Source organism: Blennius ocellaris, assembly GCF_963422515.1.
Source record: "Blennius ocellaris genome assembly, chromosome: 12".
Taxonomy (NCBI): domain Eukaryota; kingdom Metazoa; phylum Chordata; class Actinopteri; order Blenniiformes; family Blenniidae; genus Blennius; species Blennius ocellaris.
Genome location: NC_137661.1, coordinates 15030969 through 15049761, shown reverse-complemented (window position 1 = coordinate 15049761; position 18793 = coordinate 15030969). Strand labels below are relative to the sequence as shown.

The window sequence follows — 18793 nt, the reverse complement described above, 5'->3', positions numbered from 1 at the left end:
TGGAGCGGATCCAAGCTGACTTTGAGCGAATGCAGGAAACACCCTAGACAGCCCCCCAGTCCACCACCGGACAAACACAGAGCGACAGACAGTCAAACATACTCACACTGACACATACAAGCAATTTTAAAGATAAAAGTGAGCCAATAATGCACTTTTTTGGACTGTTTGAGTAAAACTGCATATCCAGAGAAAACCCACGGGTACACACAAGGCAACCTCCACACTGAGAGGGCCTCTCAATCCCATAAGCAAAACATTAAAACAACTGTTGAAATGTAACGACAGCATAGTGAGGCTGCGCAGACAAGTTCAATAGAGACATTAGCACCGAATGATGCTCGTGTGTATGTCAAGCAGGTACATTCACCAAGTTCACCTTGTTAATATAGGATGTTCACTTTCAAACACCACCACATGCTACTGCTGGCAACCATGTATGAACCCTGCGAATGTTTCAAGTTGTCTTTGTAAATTTGCAGTATGGTCCCAGTCCAATGATATCGCGGTTTTAGAATAGCATTTTCAAAATGAGGTCTATGCCGGACAGTTGATGTATATGCTCTATATTCTGGATTTAATTTTTATAGCCTATAACAATTCTACATGCATGGTTAAATACAGTGTAACGCAAGGCATCGAATTGTAGGCGTATTTTCATGACCTCTGTACTGACCAACACCTCATAGCCAGGCAGTCATAACACTAACATGAAGTCCTCTGTTACAACCAGACAACAATGTAAATCTGCATCAAGGACACTGCTCTTCAATAACTCATCATATCCAGCATTTTGCTTCAGGGTCTTTGAGCCACTCTGCATTCATACTTCAATCAGCCCACAGCTAAAATCAACCCAACAGAGACTTGTTTTCTCAAGCGTCTCTTCCTCCACTTGTTTAGGGCACACGGAAAAGAAAAACACTTTGATTAACTGATGCATTGTTTTGCCAGTTTAACGTTCCGAAAGGTGATTATGTAGCAATGGCATTCACCCATTCAAACATGCGCCCACACACACCATGAGCTGCCACGTGAGGTGGTCACCCTCAGCTTTGGTCAGTTATAGAGATTAACCACAGCACAGCGAGCAATGTGGATCTCTGCTACTACTTTTTAAGCAACTATTGAGCAGGTATATCGTGGATTGGCACTTTGCAAGTAATACATGGTACTTTGTTGCACGCAACAAAATCTTTTTGTGAGCAACTCGACTACGCCCACAAACTGAAGACATCAGAGAATGTAAGGAAATTGAATAAATGCTAACGTGGTTTGCCATAGAGGGTCGGAGCAGCACTGGCTCCACACAACACAAAGACAAAGCACAGGTTTGCAGCATTGATCAGCAGTCAGGACATCCCTGGTTACTATTACACTGAGCTGGAGGAGCACCTCATTGATCCTGTAATCACTCAGTCCTGCTGATAGCAGCATGAAAGTTGTCCAACTGTTAGTAGTATTAAAATCTGACTGTGTCCACAATAGCCCTAACCCTAACCCTAAATACCAACAGTAATGCAAAATTTAATTTGTCAAATAGTTTGTATTATTCAAACTAATTAGCAAAGAGAGTCCACTACTTTTTGCAAAAGCACCTATTAAAAATAATCAAGATATACATTTTCAGTAGCTTGCAAAACAGGAAATCCTATTACAATGCTTTGATGTGCGCCTGCCAAAAATGAGCTCAACACGCAAAAGCCCACATGACTCATGAGTTTAATCCATCTGACTCAACGGACATCAAGACGTTTATGAATAATATAATATATAACACAACTATTTCTTGGCTGCACCTTCACGAAATAATTGCAGAAAGTTAAAAAGTTCATGTGGTATATAAAGTTTTGATTGGAAAGTTTTGATTGTTTTTGCCCTGTTTGACTACTGGGTACCCTCAGTTGTATTGGAACTGAGCCCGAGATCACCTGTGAGCAGATCACAGAGCTCTGCCTGGTCGGCCAGCCAGTCAGGAGCACGGGGAGAACGAGTACAATGAGAAACTGTTTGGGGAGATTTTCTCTTTTGTCTTTGCAGAGACTGGGGGAAGAGACAAGTTGTGGAGTTGTAACATCAGAGCTGCTGTCGAGAGAAATAAAGACCGCTTTGTCACTTTACTACTGAAGAATCCAGGGTATAGATATTTCACTCTTGCATACTGTCTGAAGTGTAAATGTGAACAACATATGCCTGTATGTTTGTCTCTGTGTGCATTTGTGTCAGTAAAAGCGACTGAACGAGTGCCTGTTGGTGCAGCCGACACCTACTGCATAAAGCGCAGGCATCAACAAACGATGATGTACAGTAGAAAACCTGGTGGGAGAACATAGACATGAAAACATTTAAACATCTATATGTCAGTTATTTTTCAACCGCTGTGCACTGTGAAAGATCATCAGGTGAGGTGTGTCGTGGAAAAGTGTCCAATTGAATTCAATTGGTTTAAAAATCAATCAATGGCAATGATTTTATATTGTTGAGTGTCTCCTGCCCTCACCCACAGTAGGCTGGGATCGGTCCCAGTACCCTGCGACCCTGGACTGGATAAGCAGGAAAGAAGAGGGATGGATGGATGGTTGGATGGGTGGAGTGTACATTTTATGTGTTGGCTGATCAAGATATTTACACACTCTCCCTTGCCAGCAGGTGGCAGTAGGGAGCACATTAATACTGATCCTGTTAATTTAAGACAATAAAAAGAGTGAGGAGTAGAGCAACAGTAAGGTTGCCAGCTACCATAGAAGAAGAACTGACACATGGGAGAGGGTGCAGTGACAAAAAAGCCTTGGATAAATATTTGAAAAGGAAAAATTCAGACTCTATTTGACAGTTTTTGACATTATTAAAAAAGTTTTGTTCCATCTTTATATCGAACTAAATGTGCTGTATAAAGCTGCAATATGTTATTTTGTAATTGTTTTGATTGGTTGTCTGCCACAGGATATTTTGAATATAAGAAATGTTCCGCGGCTCAAAAAAGGTTGAAAAACGTCGCTCTATGTCAGTGTTTTTCAACCTTTTTTGAGCCAAGGCACACTTTTTTCTTCACACCACCACCCGAAAATGGTAAAAGTTTAAACACTGTAGCCTATATTAACAATATAAAGTCATTCTCATCAATGGTTTATCAACAGGAATCAAATAAATACAGAAAAAAAGTATTTCCCAATTTCTTTTTTTAAATTTTTACTCGCTCAGTGTGAAACCTGGGCCTGATGGATGAACACAGGGCTGAGATCCTGGCAGGAAAAGAAGACGGACAAACACCAACATGTCTAGTTCGGAGTTCAAATCCTCCCTTTTCAAAAACTTCTCCATCACTGTCACTGACATAGTACTTTGATACAAGATGGTAGCAGCCGCAGGTGGTGGTGATTAACAAGACTGACGTCTTTCAGTTTCGATTTCAACGGCACAGTTCTGTGCTGCCATCTATTGGTGAAGAGTATTTATAGATGATTACTCTGCAATACACAGTTTTTTTTAGAAAAAAATGTGAAATTGGATCATTTCCCACGGCACACCTGACTATGTCTCGCGGAACACCAGTGTGCCGCGGCACAGTGGTTGAAAAATACTGCTCTATGTAATGATAGGTTTTCATAAAAATACGAGTGAAACTCTCAGAGTTGTTGGGAATTCGTAACAAAATATATAGCCGTGGCCTTCACATTGCACCGTATGCTACTATATCCATTTATAAAAATGTGTGATAGACAATCCTCTTATTCTCCTAATAACAAACACTAATGCATTCCATCTACTGTACAAACTTATAGTATGTTTTTCTGCTCATTTGTATTAATTGTAACCATGTTTCTATAGCCCATGTCTTCGTTCTAAATGAATATGAACCCCTGGTGCAATGTCCAATGTTCAGTCAGATCTTGCAGGTCTGACACTAAGTGGGTGCTGCAAGTAAATAGCCGTAATGCTATCATTTATTGGTTCTCTCTGAGCTGCACACCGCTATTTCTTTCACCTGGTGGAGAATGAGCTCCACCTGGTTGCTCTAACGGTGCCGTTAACCTATCAAATCACCCATCTTCAATTAAAACCCCAGTAAGAGACAATGAGCTAATTTGAGACTCTGACTCATTAGTGCAGTGTGTGTGTGTGTGTGTGTGTGTGTGTGTGTGTGTGTGTGTGTGTGTGTGTGTGTGTGTGTGTGTGTGTGTGTGTGTGTGTGTGTGTGTGTGTGTGTGTGTGTGTGTCGTCCATTGTTGTTTATATGCTCACAGCTAAATTTAGACATTCTTTCTAGGAATTTGTTGCTGTTGCTGTTGTTGCTGTTTGGTGGGACATGTGTGAGTCTCTTCACTAAACAGTTCTTCAATAAATTTCCAGTGACATTTGACAGAGTGACAGAAGTAGGTCTGCCGAAATAAAAAAAATACCTCTGACTTCACTGGTTCTCTTTTTGGTGAGAAATTCCTCCCATATATCTGTTGGGGTTTTTTTTTTTTTCACAATCAAGGGCTGCTTTGTTCCTCTTGTCTTCTTTCACTGCTTCTCTCCTGCTCATTGGTTGTCTATTGTTCTCTCTTTCTTTTTCCTCTTCAACTTTTTCTTTCTTTTTTTCCATTTTTACTATATTTTCAGCCTCTCTGCTCTAAGTGAGTCAAATGAAGATTAAAGACGTTTCTGCTTTCACTAATGCCCACACATACACGCACGCACGCACGCACACGCACACACACACACACACACACACACACACACACACACACACACACACACACACACACACACACACACACACACACACACACACACACACACGCAAGCTTACTTAAATTACATGCAAACTCAGAGAGGCACGTACACCCACTCACATACTCACACATATGCACACAAAAACACGCATATGAACTGAAGTATAAATGCAAAAATTTTCAAGAAAGCACTGATATGCACACATGCATACTTGCCCCCTGGGGACAGCTCACACAATTACGGCTAGAATGGGATTCATTCTTAGCCTTCAACAACTCATTAACTGCATATTGCAAATTGTACGTTTCAGCAGAACGCATTGATGAGGAACAGTGAGGGAGAGTCTGGCATCGTTGCAACGTGTGTTCAGAATGTATTAGCATACCCTATACACTACACTATATGTATGTCATATCTGGTGGGGAAATGGGAAAGAATGACAAGAGCTGGGGTTTTGGGTTTTTTTTTTACAACCACACTGCAAAACCTGCAGGTTAGATATCTGCAAATGTTTTTTTTTTATTTACTTGAAATCCCAAATGAGTAGGTCAAACTTGTCACATTATAATAATCTCGATGTTGAATATGATGCAGCAGAAAAGAAAAAACTGACGAGTTTTGTGCAGTTCTCAGTGTTTTCTGGCACCGATTTGTCAGGCAAACACCACAGACCTCAGAATCAGTTGCAAAGTAAACATGAGCTATAAAAAAAGATTTGCAAACCACACACCGACAAAGCCCTGAGAATGCTGGCCTGTAGGTAATTTCAATATAGTGTAGTCATTCAGATGCCCTTGGCTTTACACAACAAACACTACGACTCTTGATATCATATGGGAAAAGGAGTTCAGCTTCATCTTCTGTTCGTTGCTGTCCCTTTGTTTGAGTGTGTAGTTTTTTTGTCAGCTATGTTATGCTATGTGACCGGCTCATTAAAGTCTTGCTCGCCCTCTATGTCTTCACCTCTGCACAAACCAGTTGGAACTCTCGCTCACAGGAGTCCAGTCAGACCAGTCAATACATGTGTGGGTGTAAACAAAGACTAAAAATAATAACGACACACTCTTCTGAGGAGTGTTGTGACAAACACAAATATGTCAACTGGGCTGTCAGTCTCTTGCTCTCTCTCTCTCTCTCACACACACACACACACACACACACACACACACACACACACACACACACACACACACACACACACACACACACACACACACACACACACACACACACACACACACACACAGCAGCCCAAAGTACCAAATAATGTTGGTAATGGCAAAAAATTATTTGCCATATTATGTCAAGTCAGCCAGTGAAGTAGGTCCAGTGAGTGGCGGAGTGACTATATTCAGCAGAAGGAAGTGGCACTAACGTCCCCTTGACCCTGGCGTATTGCAACCCTGAATGTCGGTAACTGTAATAGCCTCTGAAGTAACAGGAACTCAGTTAGGCATTGGTATAAATGTGCATTTGGAAGTTAGAGTTAGAATTTACATTTTACAAGACACTCACAATGCATCCCCTCCGCAGATTTATGTACACATGCAAAAACATACGCACACCGGAGATGAAGCCAAAAAATCATACACAACCCAACGCACACACATGCATAAAACTCAGTCACATTCCAACACACCTTATCTGCCCCGGCTGTGTTGACTGATATTCTTCACTTGGAGAGATTAAGTGAGCTTATGCTGTGTCGGAACAGCTTGATGTCCATTTATCCCTAAAACTCACACGAGGCGTCTCAGTGAGCTTGATGCCAACCACGCGCACACACCGCCCAAAACACGAACGCTCCCCAACGCTACTGTACATACCTCTAACTTTATCATCGCTGCTGTGATTTCTGTTTAAGAAACCAAAGTGGCTGGCACACCTCAATGTTATTTGATTGTTAAAGTGGCCAGTTTGTGTGATGAGGGGATTTTTGGGACCACTGAGGCCAAAAACTTTACAAAAAAAACAGGCCCTGTAGAAGATTTTCTTGAAAATGAGAAATCTTCTCTGTGCACTTAAAAATAACTTTAGGTATGTGTTTTTCATCCAACATCAATTTTATGTTCTCTAATTGCCACATGGAGAGAAGGTGCCTGTGGTGTTTGTGGTTCCAACTGCAGCAGATTTAACCAACACACTATTAATACACACAGGCCATCTGGGTACTTGCAGGGTACAGATAGCTGGCAAGTGCTCGTCGTCTCTCTTTAGTAGATGTTAGTAGATGACAAAAAATTTTATCGTTTACGGTTTGAAGAGCCAACAATGGATCCACAATGAGACACCTGAGCAGCTCTCGTAGGCTGTTTACCCAAGGTCCTGGTTTGCTTCGCTTTCTTTCCTGCACAAAGTGGTGACCTGTTTAAATTTAAAAAAATTATAATGATAATTCAATACGACTGCTAAAACTTAAAGTAGGTTATCGGGTCTACATCATTGCAGGTAATTGTAGTTAACTTATAAATACTTGTGCATCACAGAATCACATGTGAGCAGGCCTGAGGATGCAAAACAAGGGTCCTCAATTGTAAAAGGGATTTATATTTTCTCTCCCTACTGGGTTGATTGAAATACACTAAATGGTAAATGGACTTCACTTATATAGCCCCTTACAGCTGTGTGAGCAGCCCCAAAGCTCTTCACATAGCTCATCACATGCACACACTCAGTCACACACCATACTATCAAAATATATTCATATAAATGATGTTACATTATAAAGGTCATGTAAATGGAGCTGGATAACTTTTTTTTCTCATTTAAACGGACAAAGAAGACTTTACATTCAATTATAAATGTAACTATGAACATACACACACACACACACACGCATCAATCTGACAGTTCAGTGTCCTAAGAACGGACAATTGAGATATCAACAGAATAAAATCATTTGCAAATCTCATTAAAAAAAAAACTACTCTCACAAAAGAAGCAACATCACTGTATCCTGGCCTTCTGGAGACGTGTTCCTTCATTCACATTCAAAAAGTGTGAATATCTTCTGTGAAAATTGTAAAATATCTTACTTCCTACAAGTGTGGTTAATGTGTGGTGGATGTGCTGTGATTGTGTGATATATGTACAATGAATGTACTATGAACTTACTTTGAATGTCGTCCTCATGTACAACAAATAAAGCATTTCAATTCATACAATGACCTCACAGCAGTTTATCGCACATTTTGTTTGTTTATTCATTGTGTGTATATTATCATTTCATTCCGAGTGTAGTGAGCTGAAAGAGAGGAGACACTAAATTCAGGCCAGAATGTGCTCAGTTGTTTCTTGTCTCAATGTTGTTTTGTTTGTTTTGCTGTTATCTATTTGTTATTCTGACAGTAAACCAAACAGCGTCTCGGAAAATGAAAATGGGTTTTACGTATGGAGTAATAACCTAAATGGATTTCTCTTTCTCTTTCTCTTCCTCTTCGTACTGCACTGGGAGCCTGTAGCTATTTATCTGCCTGTGTCTAATTATTCATTAGAGAACACAGAGAAAAGAGCAGAAAAGAAAATGTAGTTGTTCACTCACGAGCAGGCCAGCGTTTGTTTGTAAGCCGATGCATATTCCTTCAAACTCTCTCCCTCAGCTTTCGGTTGGTTTTCACACACTGGTGACATGGATCTATCATCTCCCATGATACCTGATGTACTGTACTAATAAAACTTTGAATCATCAATTTGCAAAACATGTCCAAACAGGGTAAAACAACTTAACCGTCTCCTACTACAAACAGTTTTTCACCTGCATGTGGATGTGAGACAGCTGACACTGAGAAGACCACAGTGAAATACACTGATACGGTTGAAAACACAACCCAGAAGATGTCGCTGGTGTTGTAAATCAGTGTTTTACGCATACAGGTGTCCAGCAGAGTGCGCTGTAGGTCATGTGGAATGGCCTCATCTATGTCTCACAATGATGTAAACATCTTTAAGAGGCAAACACATTCATTTAACTGTTTTGACATTCACAGCTTGAAAAAGAAACGTGAAAACAGCAGGTTTGTCTTTGACTTTAAATGAAATACAAAGGTCTTGGAGTTTGATGAGTGATTTTCGTTTTGATTCAATCAGAAATGCCACGGACCAGCTGCTGTCCATTTTTAATTGGCCACTCGCAATTATTAAGCATGATTTCTTTCTGATTAATACCGACAGCATTAACACACTCGATGTGAAGCAATTTATCCCACCCACAGTGGTGGTGTGCTCATTTGTTGTTGGGTTGTTTTTTTTTTTTTTAATGTCTGTGGTCTTCAGTGGGTAGGGGGGGGGGGGTGTTGACACTATTCCATGTAGGCAATATAGGATGACCACTTTGTTTCAAACTGTCTGGTCTGTCAGAGGAAAATGTCCTACCTGGCTTAAAAACACACACACACACACACACACACACACACACACACACACACACACACACACACACACACACACACACACACACACACACACACACACTTGCCATGAAGTGTTAGTGTTAACCACTACTCCACATCTTAGCAATGGATTCTCATATTTGAACAGCTCTGGATTAAATATTCTGGAATTGGAACCATCGAGCCTTTGAAACTGGGATTTATTTCAACGTTAACGAGTCACACAATTGTCTTTGTTACACACTTCCTGAATAATTAAAGGCCCATGTTGTCTGTAAACAAACTTTTCCTATACCGCTCTGTTTGAGAACATGGCCTGATGGCGACTGACAAGCTTCCTGTGAAAGCTACGAGGTCCCGACTTGCCCCAGTCATGGATACAGCAGCAACATACTGTACCATTATTTCACAGAAGTATTGCATTATATGCTGTATATGGAGTCGTTTTGGTCTCATTCATATAAACACTGGTCTGTGGCGTCCCTGCAATAGTGGATTGTTGGACAAGACGGCCATCTAGTGGTGTTGTTAGTTACTCACAATAGCCCTGCTGAGGTCACGCTTAGGCACCATATTAACTCCTCCTTTGTAATACTAACATTGTTTAACATTTTCTATTGTGTCTATTGTAATCGATTTTATTTATCCATCCATCCATCCATCCATTCATCCACGTTAAACCCTGCACAGGTGGCCCACCCATCACAGGGCAAACAAACGTCAAGAGGCAGATAGTCAAACACTCACATACACACCTACAGACTATCACCATTTCAACGCATGTGTTTGGACTGTGGAAGGTAATTGGATTACCCTAATAAACAGAGAAAATTGCAGAGCCTGGACAGAAAAGTCCAACAAGGATTCAAGTGTGAGACAATCTTGGTGGGAGACAAATGTGTTGCTGACTGGGGTAACTGTGGGCCCCGAAACTGGGCCCTGAACCCCCAGCAGCTCCCCAGGACTGCAGCAGCCCACTGTTCTTAGTCGGTGTGGTTAAAGTTGACTTGAGACAGGATTGGTTAAATGTAGAGAATGCATTCCCCAAAGACAACCAATAAAGTACCGAAACATAATTCTGTATTTGCTGAAAAGTTTATCTGAATACATAAATGTGACCAGGAAAGCAGAGCAACTAATAGAGTGAATGGATGAAGGTGCATTAGCTTTTTCAGGCTCGTTTTCCATCAAATATTGAAAGATACAAGTTTATGCTTTAATTAAATCAAACATATATTCACCATTTTAAGTACATAGATTTGCTGATAACTTAAAAACGAAGACAAGTCTCCAGGCTGTGATTCATGTTTATCTGGAAAGCAGATTTGTTTTTGATGCTGTCAAAATAAAAATGTTTTCAACTTCGATTTAAATAACATCTGTCTCCTCATTCATGAGAATCTATTTCTTTTCAAAAAAAAATTCTAATTGAGGTTATCCTGGGGCATAAGGTGATTGGCTTTTGAGAAAAAGGTCAGATTAATTAACCCAAAAAAAATGTACAATCATGAAAAAGCTGATGGCGGCTCCAAATACCTCACTTCCTCCAGTGCATGCGTGGTTTTTCTACAGTTGTTCTAAACCTGGATGCAAGTTGAACTGGGGTTTTAATATTGCTGGCCAGTGGGAAAATGTTTCACTGCCCTGTGGAATTGTGAAAGTCAAACAAAATCCACTGTCGTTGAGCACCTCCGACATTCTCTGTGACTCTAATGATGGACATGAATATTCATTCATTATTTAGTTAAAGACACTGCTACGAGGTTGTAAACATTATCTGGAGACTTGTCTGCACATTGAGTAACAATTGTCTACTGCTGAAAGTAGTTTGCAGTGTCAACCTCCGTCATACTTGCAGAGGTGAGCCAGTCCAAGACTACAACAAAAAGAAAAACAAAAGAAGCTATATTCGTATGAAAGAATGCTTCAAAAATATCAAGGGATTGAGTCTATAAGTAACTTGAATGACTAATTACTAATGAAATGTGAGTGTAGTGAGTGAGGAAATTGGAAGTGAAGTTAATACAGTTTGAAGTGCTTCAATGTCATCGCTTTAAAACCATGAAACAGAGTTTATCAGTTCCAGTTAGTCGTCAGGGTGAGAACAGGGAATAACCAGGCTGTGTGCTGTGCCTCAAAATGACACTGTCTGTTGGTGTAAATGGCTGCGGGTGCAGGAGGTGATGACCCAGTAAAGTGTTCTGTGTGAGCACAGTGTCTGAGTACAAAATAAAAGAGGACAGAAGGTTTAAACAGATGCCTGTCACACACGTGGCTACGACAACAAATGTTAAGCCCGCATGTTATGCTGCGTGGTCATACTCTTAGCGCACACGACCCATATTAAAGGTCAATCATCGAGTTTGGTCCCGCCCAGCCATCCAGGCCAGGGGCCGTGGCACCTGCAGCTCTGTCGCTGTTGCAGGCGATTTATACAAACTGAAATGTATTTCATTGTGGGTTGTTTGAACATTACATATCTCTGAAATAAGGAAAATATGTCATAATATAGCAGGAGAATCAGATATAATTAAAGCATTGCAGCTTGACATAAGAGAAATGTTTAGATACCACTTTAATTCAAACATGTGAAGCTTCTATACATCACATTAGTTACACTCAAACGGAAATATTCTAAGTTATCTGAATTATTTCAGCTTATAAATCATGAAAATCTAAAATTCTGGATCTCAAAATAGAGTGTTGGGCAAAATCTTAATTTTTCCCATTTCAAGGCTATTATCACACCTATCAACGTTTTCAATTTTTGGTTCATGGCTGTGTGCTATGGGTTACTGATTAAATAACTAACTTTTTATTCTGGGTTTTTTTTTTCAGTGCACCTGTGAAATTGTAGCACAGAGCAGTGTCAAAATATTGCACTCCATCCGTCCATCCATCCAGTCATCCGTCCATCTATGCATCCATCCAGAGGCAGAGCCAGCTTGACAGGTCGCCTCACATTTACCACCACAAATCAAATACACATACACATTTCTATAGTCATCAAATGTCCCCAAGCTCGTTTTGGGGATTGAAGGAGAAAACTAGATTGTCCTTAAGAAACCCACGTGCCCACAGGGAGCGCGCGCTCCACTCGGGAAGACATCCAGTCCAGATACAATCAAGGAACGAGAGATGGCAGTGCTGCTTGAAATGACTCCAGTGTGGCTCAAGTCCCACTTGCTATAGATAGTAAATGTCCACGAGGTGGTGCTATACTGCTGTTTGCCTTTTCTCACAGGGCGTGAAGAGAGAGGGCGCTGATGCGCAAACTGACCAATCCACAAGCCAGAAAAAAAAACGGGAAAAAAAACAAAAAAAAAACGGGGCCTCCGACTTATCTTCAGGATTTACACAAGAGATATCATTTTACAAGTTTACAAGAGACTATTATTCGGGTTTAATTCTGACAACATGTAGAGCTCTGATTCTCTATTAATTGTGTATTATTTCAGTGTGAAGTAATGATCTAAACATGTGACATGTTTACCATTTATATTGAATAAATGATTTTGCCGGTGGTTAAAAAAAACAACAAGTATTTCGTTTCCACCTCTAATTTTTTATGCTGATATTAAATGAATTTGAATTTTCTACCTTGTTTCCCTTTTATTCACATGCCCATGCGGGATTGTCAACTGCATTTTACCTGGTTATCGACTTCGAATCCTGTTAGTTTTACTCGTCTAAGCTGTTTGAAAACGATTGTATTCATCGTTTACTCAATAGATGAACGTGGACGAAAAAGAGAGGACTGACAGTTAAAATAAATAAATGCCATTGGTTTATTTGTCCTCTATAGTGTTTTAATATCCCCCGTAACGAAAGCAACGTCATCAGGCAGAAATATTTGAGAGTGCAGGGTCTTCTCACCGGTTTAGAGCATGACAGGGTTTCATTCACTCTCACATTTACAAATACCACGTGGAATTCACAGTCACTGAATTACAAAAACATATTTATGTCATTGAGATTTACTTGAGATGTTTAATCAAGAAAATTAATGAGTTAAAAGAGAAATAAATCTTCTTAATATGACACCGAAAGAAACTGTAGCAATTAAAATAACGAAATCATATTTACTTTAAAAACACTTTTCTCCATATTAAACTGTGTCTTAGACTCAATTTAATTCATCAGTTAAAAAAAATGAAAATATCTGAAAGGATTTCTTTTTTTGTGTGTAATTATTGTTCTTTGTTTTGTCTAAAAATGCGCTTTTGTTATGGCCTGAAAATGATTGGAGGCAGCAAATAATGATTTAGACCTCCGATTAAAGATGGAAATACAGAAGTATCAGTTGCTTGAAGGATTTCGGTGAATGTTCGTGAAACCATTTTTCAGTGTTTACGTGCTCCGTTTACACTTGAACGTGTTTTCATTGTGCATTTTCACCAAACATTAATAACCACCATGCATTTTCACAGTTTTTTAAAATAACATTTATTTCCAGTATATTTAACAATGTGACAGCACAGCTTGTAACATTTGAAGAGGAACCAACTCGATCCAGCACTTTGTTACAAAATATTCGAGCTGACTAACGGATAAATGAAAAGTCAAATATAGCATAGCATTTCATATAACCAAATGCAATATAATACAGGCAGTTGGAATTAAAACTAAAAACTGAAATAATTCATACAAAGAGAAATGAAATTAATAGCAGTTTTACACAACATTAGTTCAACTTGTACAGCAGAAATGGGGTTAAACATCTGGAAGCTAAGTAGTTTAATAACTTAATGTTGCTCGTTTTTAACATCCCATGTATTTGCGCAAAATGCGCTTCAGTATCACCAACCGACTGTAAAGTTTTGGGTTTTCTTTTATAAGCCTTTGATAAATAATTTCTTCGTTACTTCGCACGGGTTTTTACATCAAAAAATGTTAAATAAATGTACGCATGTATCAACCATTTTTCCTGGGCTGAATTTTTACTTTCCCAGCTTGATCCGGATTTATTTCGACTCTACATTGTCAATTTCACATCATTTTATGGATGATGTATTAGGGTCGTACATGGATAATACCATCGTGACATCTGTGGTTTAAGATATGAAATTATTTGGAAAAAATTACACACAGGTGAGTTTTGGGTATCTCTCTCTCTCTCTCTCTCTCTCTCTCTCTCTCTCTCTCTCTCTCTTCCTCTCTCCCTCTCTCTCTCTCAGAGCAATTGACTACAAGCCAGATAATCCTATTATGTACAGCAGCCTGTAGCCAAAACACATAACAGATTTCAACACTTTGGGCTACAAATACACTGGAATGTATGTCACTGGAAAGTCCACCAGTCTCACTGTTTGTCTGGTGTGTTGTTGACGAGGGGCCCGTACAGGCCACTGGCGTAGCTCTGCTCCTTGTGCAGCATCGTCCTGTCTCTGATCAAGTCGCTAAACGCGTAGTCCATCGGGGGCCTGAAGCCCAAAGTGGGCATCAGCCCGGTGGTGGAGTAGGGCGTCATGAACGCCAGGCCCCGGCTGTGCGCGGAGTACGCCAGCCTCAGCGGGTTCAGTCCCAGGTGGGTACCCAGAGGGTACGCGGTGGGGTCCGCGCCGAAGTGTGGCGCGTTTGGCTGCAGAGGCGAGAAGGCCGAGCGGTTGCTCAGCGTCATGGCGCCGGGGAGCATGGGCCGAGTGGGCGCCGTCGTGGTGGCAGAGGCCGGCGGCGGCTGCTGCTGCGCACTCTGGAGGAGCCTCTCCGCAGTCCACGTCTCGTCTGGCCCGCTTTTATTGGGGCCCTGTCCGCCGCCGTTGTTGAGGATCTGCTCGATGGCCTGCACCACGTCTTTGCCGCAGCCCTGCAGCACGAGCTCCAGGACGCTCCGCTTGTGCGTGGGAAACACTCGGGTCAGGATGTCGATGGCGTTCATGTGCCGGGAGGCCGCTGAGGACGGGGAGGGCTCCTGTTCGTCCTTGTCGGTGTCAGAGCCGGAGTCAGAACCCAGGGAGCTGATGGAGCCCGGGGTTTCCTCTCCGTCTTTCAGAGGCTTGGATACCGGCGAGTTGATGAAGGACTCGCTGTCGCCGTTCTCCGAACCGGAACCTCCGTGTCGTCCGTCCGGGGAGGAGATCCCCGGGGCCGAGTCACTCTCGGTGGAAGCGGGCTTCCCTGCAGACTGCTGAGGTGTGGCAGACCTGGACAGCTGGCTCTTTGGGAACAGCTCATACTTCTGGATACTTGAATCTGCCGACACAATCACACAGTCAGATTTGAGAGACAATATGACCAAAGACAATGAGTGACACATCCTAAAATAACATTAAAAAAACCTAAACTTTGTTTAGCCGTAGACGTTTCCATGGTCGAGACCGGAACACGGTCTGTCTCAAATAGAGAGTTTAAACGTTGTCCAGATATGTGTCAACAAATCACGACAATACAACTATCAAAAATATTTTCTGGGGTTCAAAATGTAAATTACGGTCACTGTAATCAGATTAGATTCCACTGCAGTCTTTCAGCATCAAGTAAAACCAGTGCGACGATGGGCCTGTCTGTTTCCACTTGTGTGATCAATATTCGGGCCTAAATGATCAGACTCGCAAATTAACTTTATCCACATTGTGATTCCCCCTATTATAGATTTATTAGCATTTAATACACAACGACCTGCCCCCCCCCAAAAAAAAAATCCCCGCGTGCGGACACTTGTACACCTGTGCGCACTCACCAGAGTTGCTCTCGCTGTTGACCGAGGTGAACACCTCGTAGCTCGGCCGCGGCGGGATGATGCCGTTGGCTGCGGCCAGGGCGAGTCCCTCCGCCGTGCCGTAGAGCAGCTGCAGCTCCCGGGCTTCGTTCTCCTCCTGCGCCTGCTGCCGCCGCAGCGCCACCTGCGCCGCCATCACCCGCTGCCTCTCCGCGATCAGGGTGCACTTGGCGCACATGCAGTCCTTCCAGCGGCAGTAGCGCTTGTGGCCCTTCAGCGCGGACACCACGCCGTGGTTCCTGCAGCGCGCGCACTTCGGCGTGCGCGGGTACTTGTCGGCGGCCCGCAGGAGGAGCGGAGGGCCGCGCAGCAGGTTGCCGGCCATGGACACCGGGATGGAGGCCGCCGCGACCGCCGCCGCCGCCGCCGCCGCAGCAGCAGCTCCCGGGTGGACTTGTGAAGCAGAAGAGACTGTGGGGAGCTCCGGTCTCAGATCCATGCCCGTGATGCTCACTGCTATTATGTCACTAAACTATTGAGAGGTAGAAGATGTAGTGGGAAAGCGGTGATTTTTTTTCTTTTCTTTAAACGACGCGGAGACGATCACATACGCGCCGCGATGCTCACCACATCCCCCGGGCAACAGGTGAAGTCAAAGATTTCGACCGACGGGGCCGCAAAATACGATTGAAACTGTCCAGGTGGAGTGTGTTGGGGGTGGGTGGGGGTGGGGGAAAAAAAGCAAAAAGCGCGACTAAAAAGAGACTAAATCCGGGATGAAGTTGCGCCGAGAAGAGCGGGTATTCCTCCCCGACAGAGAGTGGAAGCTGTCCGGGAGGAGCTGAGGTTGTTACTCGCTGCAGCCGGAGACACTAACTTCCTCCAGAGATTGTCAGTGGATACAGAACCCTCTCTCCTCTCTCTATTGTTGCTCCTACGTTTTCATTAGACAAATTTAACAACAATGTGGCGCCTGTCATTGGCCAAAGGAGGAAGGAGCGATCTGATTGGCTTGCCTTTTTTTTTCGACTGTGTCCACCTGAGTTCTTTTTTCCCCGAATATCAAGTGTTAAGAATCTGAAGGGAGTTCCCAGAAAGCTGAAATCGATGCCGTCTATTTGAAATAAAAATGAGTTTATAGATTGAAAATAACAGGCCTTATTATTCCCCCTTGCTTATTGTTTAAGTTTAACGGAGCACAGTCGGCCACGAACAATTAAATCCCGAGATGAAGGAGACATTCTTCTCCCCAAAAAAACTCTGTATAATTTTTTTTTTAAGAGAAATTCTGTTATTTGGTGTTTTCGTTGTTGAGCTGTGTCTGTTGACACAATTGATTTGAAGTCAATTTAAGATCTAAAATTTCCCAGAATTAAAGATAATGCTTGCCTCTATCTCATCTGTAAGGTAAGTATTTATTTCTTTTACTCAAGATGAAGGTGATTATATTGAATTTTTAAAAAAAGAAGATATTTCCCTCCAGGTAACGAGTGCAGGATGTATTTTACCCGCGGTTTCTGGGTGGGGTTTTTGTTTTGTTTTCTCCTTAACCGCGGACTGCTTCGCCGTGTTTTCACACGTCTTGTGGGCGCAACTTTACCTGCAGAAACAAACTTTGAATGGGGCATATTTAAGGGAAGAAAAAAATTACTACGATGTGTTATTTTGTCTACAAATTCGATTTTTTTTCTTCCGATTTGTGTTTTTTTTTTTTCTTCCTCTTGAATTAATCTTTTTTTTTTTATCGCATTTTCGGACTGCTTCATTGTTTGGGCTTCACTCTAACTTGGATATACTTGGTTTCTGGTTTTATATTCAGAGTGAAACTGTTTAACTCCTGTTATTATTTAATGCAACATAAGAAGGGAAAATAAAACCGGAGAAATACATTGCATGATGTGACAAACAACCTTGTTAGCAGCATTATTAAAACTTAAAATACGAATTTGTCTATATAATTCAGTAGAAATAAAAAAGAGATTAAAATTAAACACTTTGTAGTATTTTTCCCATTTAAATATGAGATTTGAAAGTGCTTTTCAATTTAAGTGTTTATGAATTATTTGAATTGTCTTCAGATGTCGTCGTCTGTTCTATTCAACATGTGTCGTTACTTTAATTTTGCGTAAACATCATACAACAATAAATATCTTGAAATAAAATTGTGAAATGTGTTAGATGTATTATTATTATTGTTGTGTTTTTATAATTTTCGTTTTTATGGTTTAAATAAACAATTTATGTGTGACTATCAAAGACATCTGGCTCCACTTTTGCGTCTTGGTCTTATTCGGGTTTTTTATTTTTTTATTTTTTGTCAAAACGAGAGGAACAAATGGGGGGTGTAAAAAAAATAATACTTCTCCATTCTCCAATAACCTCTATGAATTAGGCGCCGTGCTATGTGGTCCTCTCGCTCTCCTCCATAGACTGACAAACTGAAATCCACTGGCGCTTATAGAGATTTACCGTTCACGATGCACAGAGCGACAAAAGGGCACCGCGTTCAAACCACCTGCTTCCTCACCTGTTCACTCCGCATCAACGCCTGCAGCTTTTTTGGGAAATCAGATTAAAAAGTTCTCGATGTTTTTCGGGTTTTTTTTGTTTTTTTTTTATTTTCATGGGTGTTTTGTTTATTTTTCTTTTCTTTTTGAATCAACAATTGTCAGTACCTTAGAGGATGACAAGTCCTAGTAAGCAACAACAACAACAACAACAACTTGGAGCAGAGGAGAAATGGCTGCTCGGTGCGTCGCAGCAGTGAGCGTGTGTGCAGCCCTGCCTCTCTCCCCTCCCAGACTCATTGTTTACTTTCTGAATCACTGTAAGCAAATGCCATCTGTTTCCCTCGCCGCTGTCATCTGCACCTTAATTACCTAGCCAACAGGCTAATAGAGACGATATTAAAACTACATCTTTTTGACATTCAAAGTAATTATCTGCATGGGCGACGATCTCCCGCGGATGGAAATTGCCGGTTTCGCAAAGCAAGTGATAGTAGCAAACAGCAGAGGAGGATTATGGA

At 41.6% G+C, this 18793-nt stretch overlaps 1 protein-coding gene across 1 annotated transcript; it reads right to left on the bottom strand.

Annotated features, from left to right (window-relative positions):
* Window positions 1-14409: 14409 nt before the first annotated feature.
* Window positions 14410-16264, bottom strand: dmrta2 (DMRT-like family A2; the record flags this gene model as incomplete). Its single annotated transcript, XM_080506450.1, has 2 exons — window positions 14410-15299; window positions 15787-16264. 2 exons carry the CDS (start codon window positions 16262-16264, stop codon window positions 14410-14412), a joined length of 1368 nt encoding a protein of 455 aa, XP_080362576.1.
* Between the last annotated feature and the right edge of the window lie 2529 nt (window positions 16265-18793).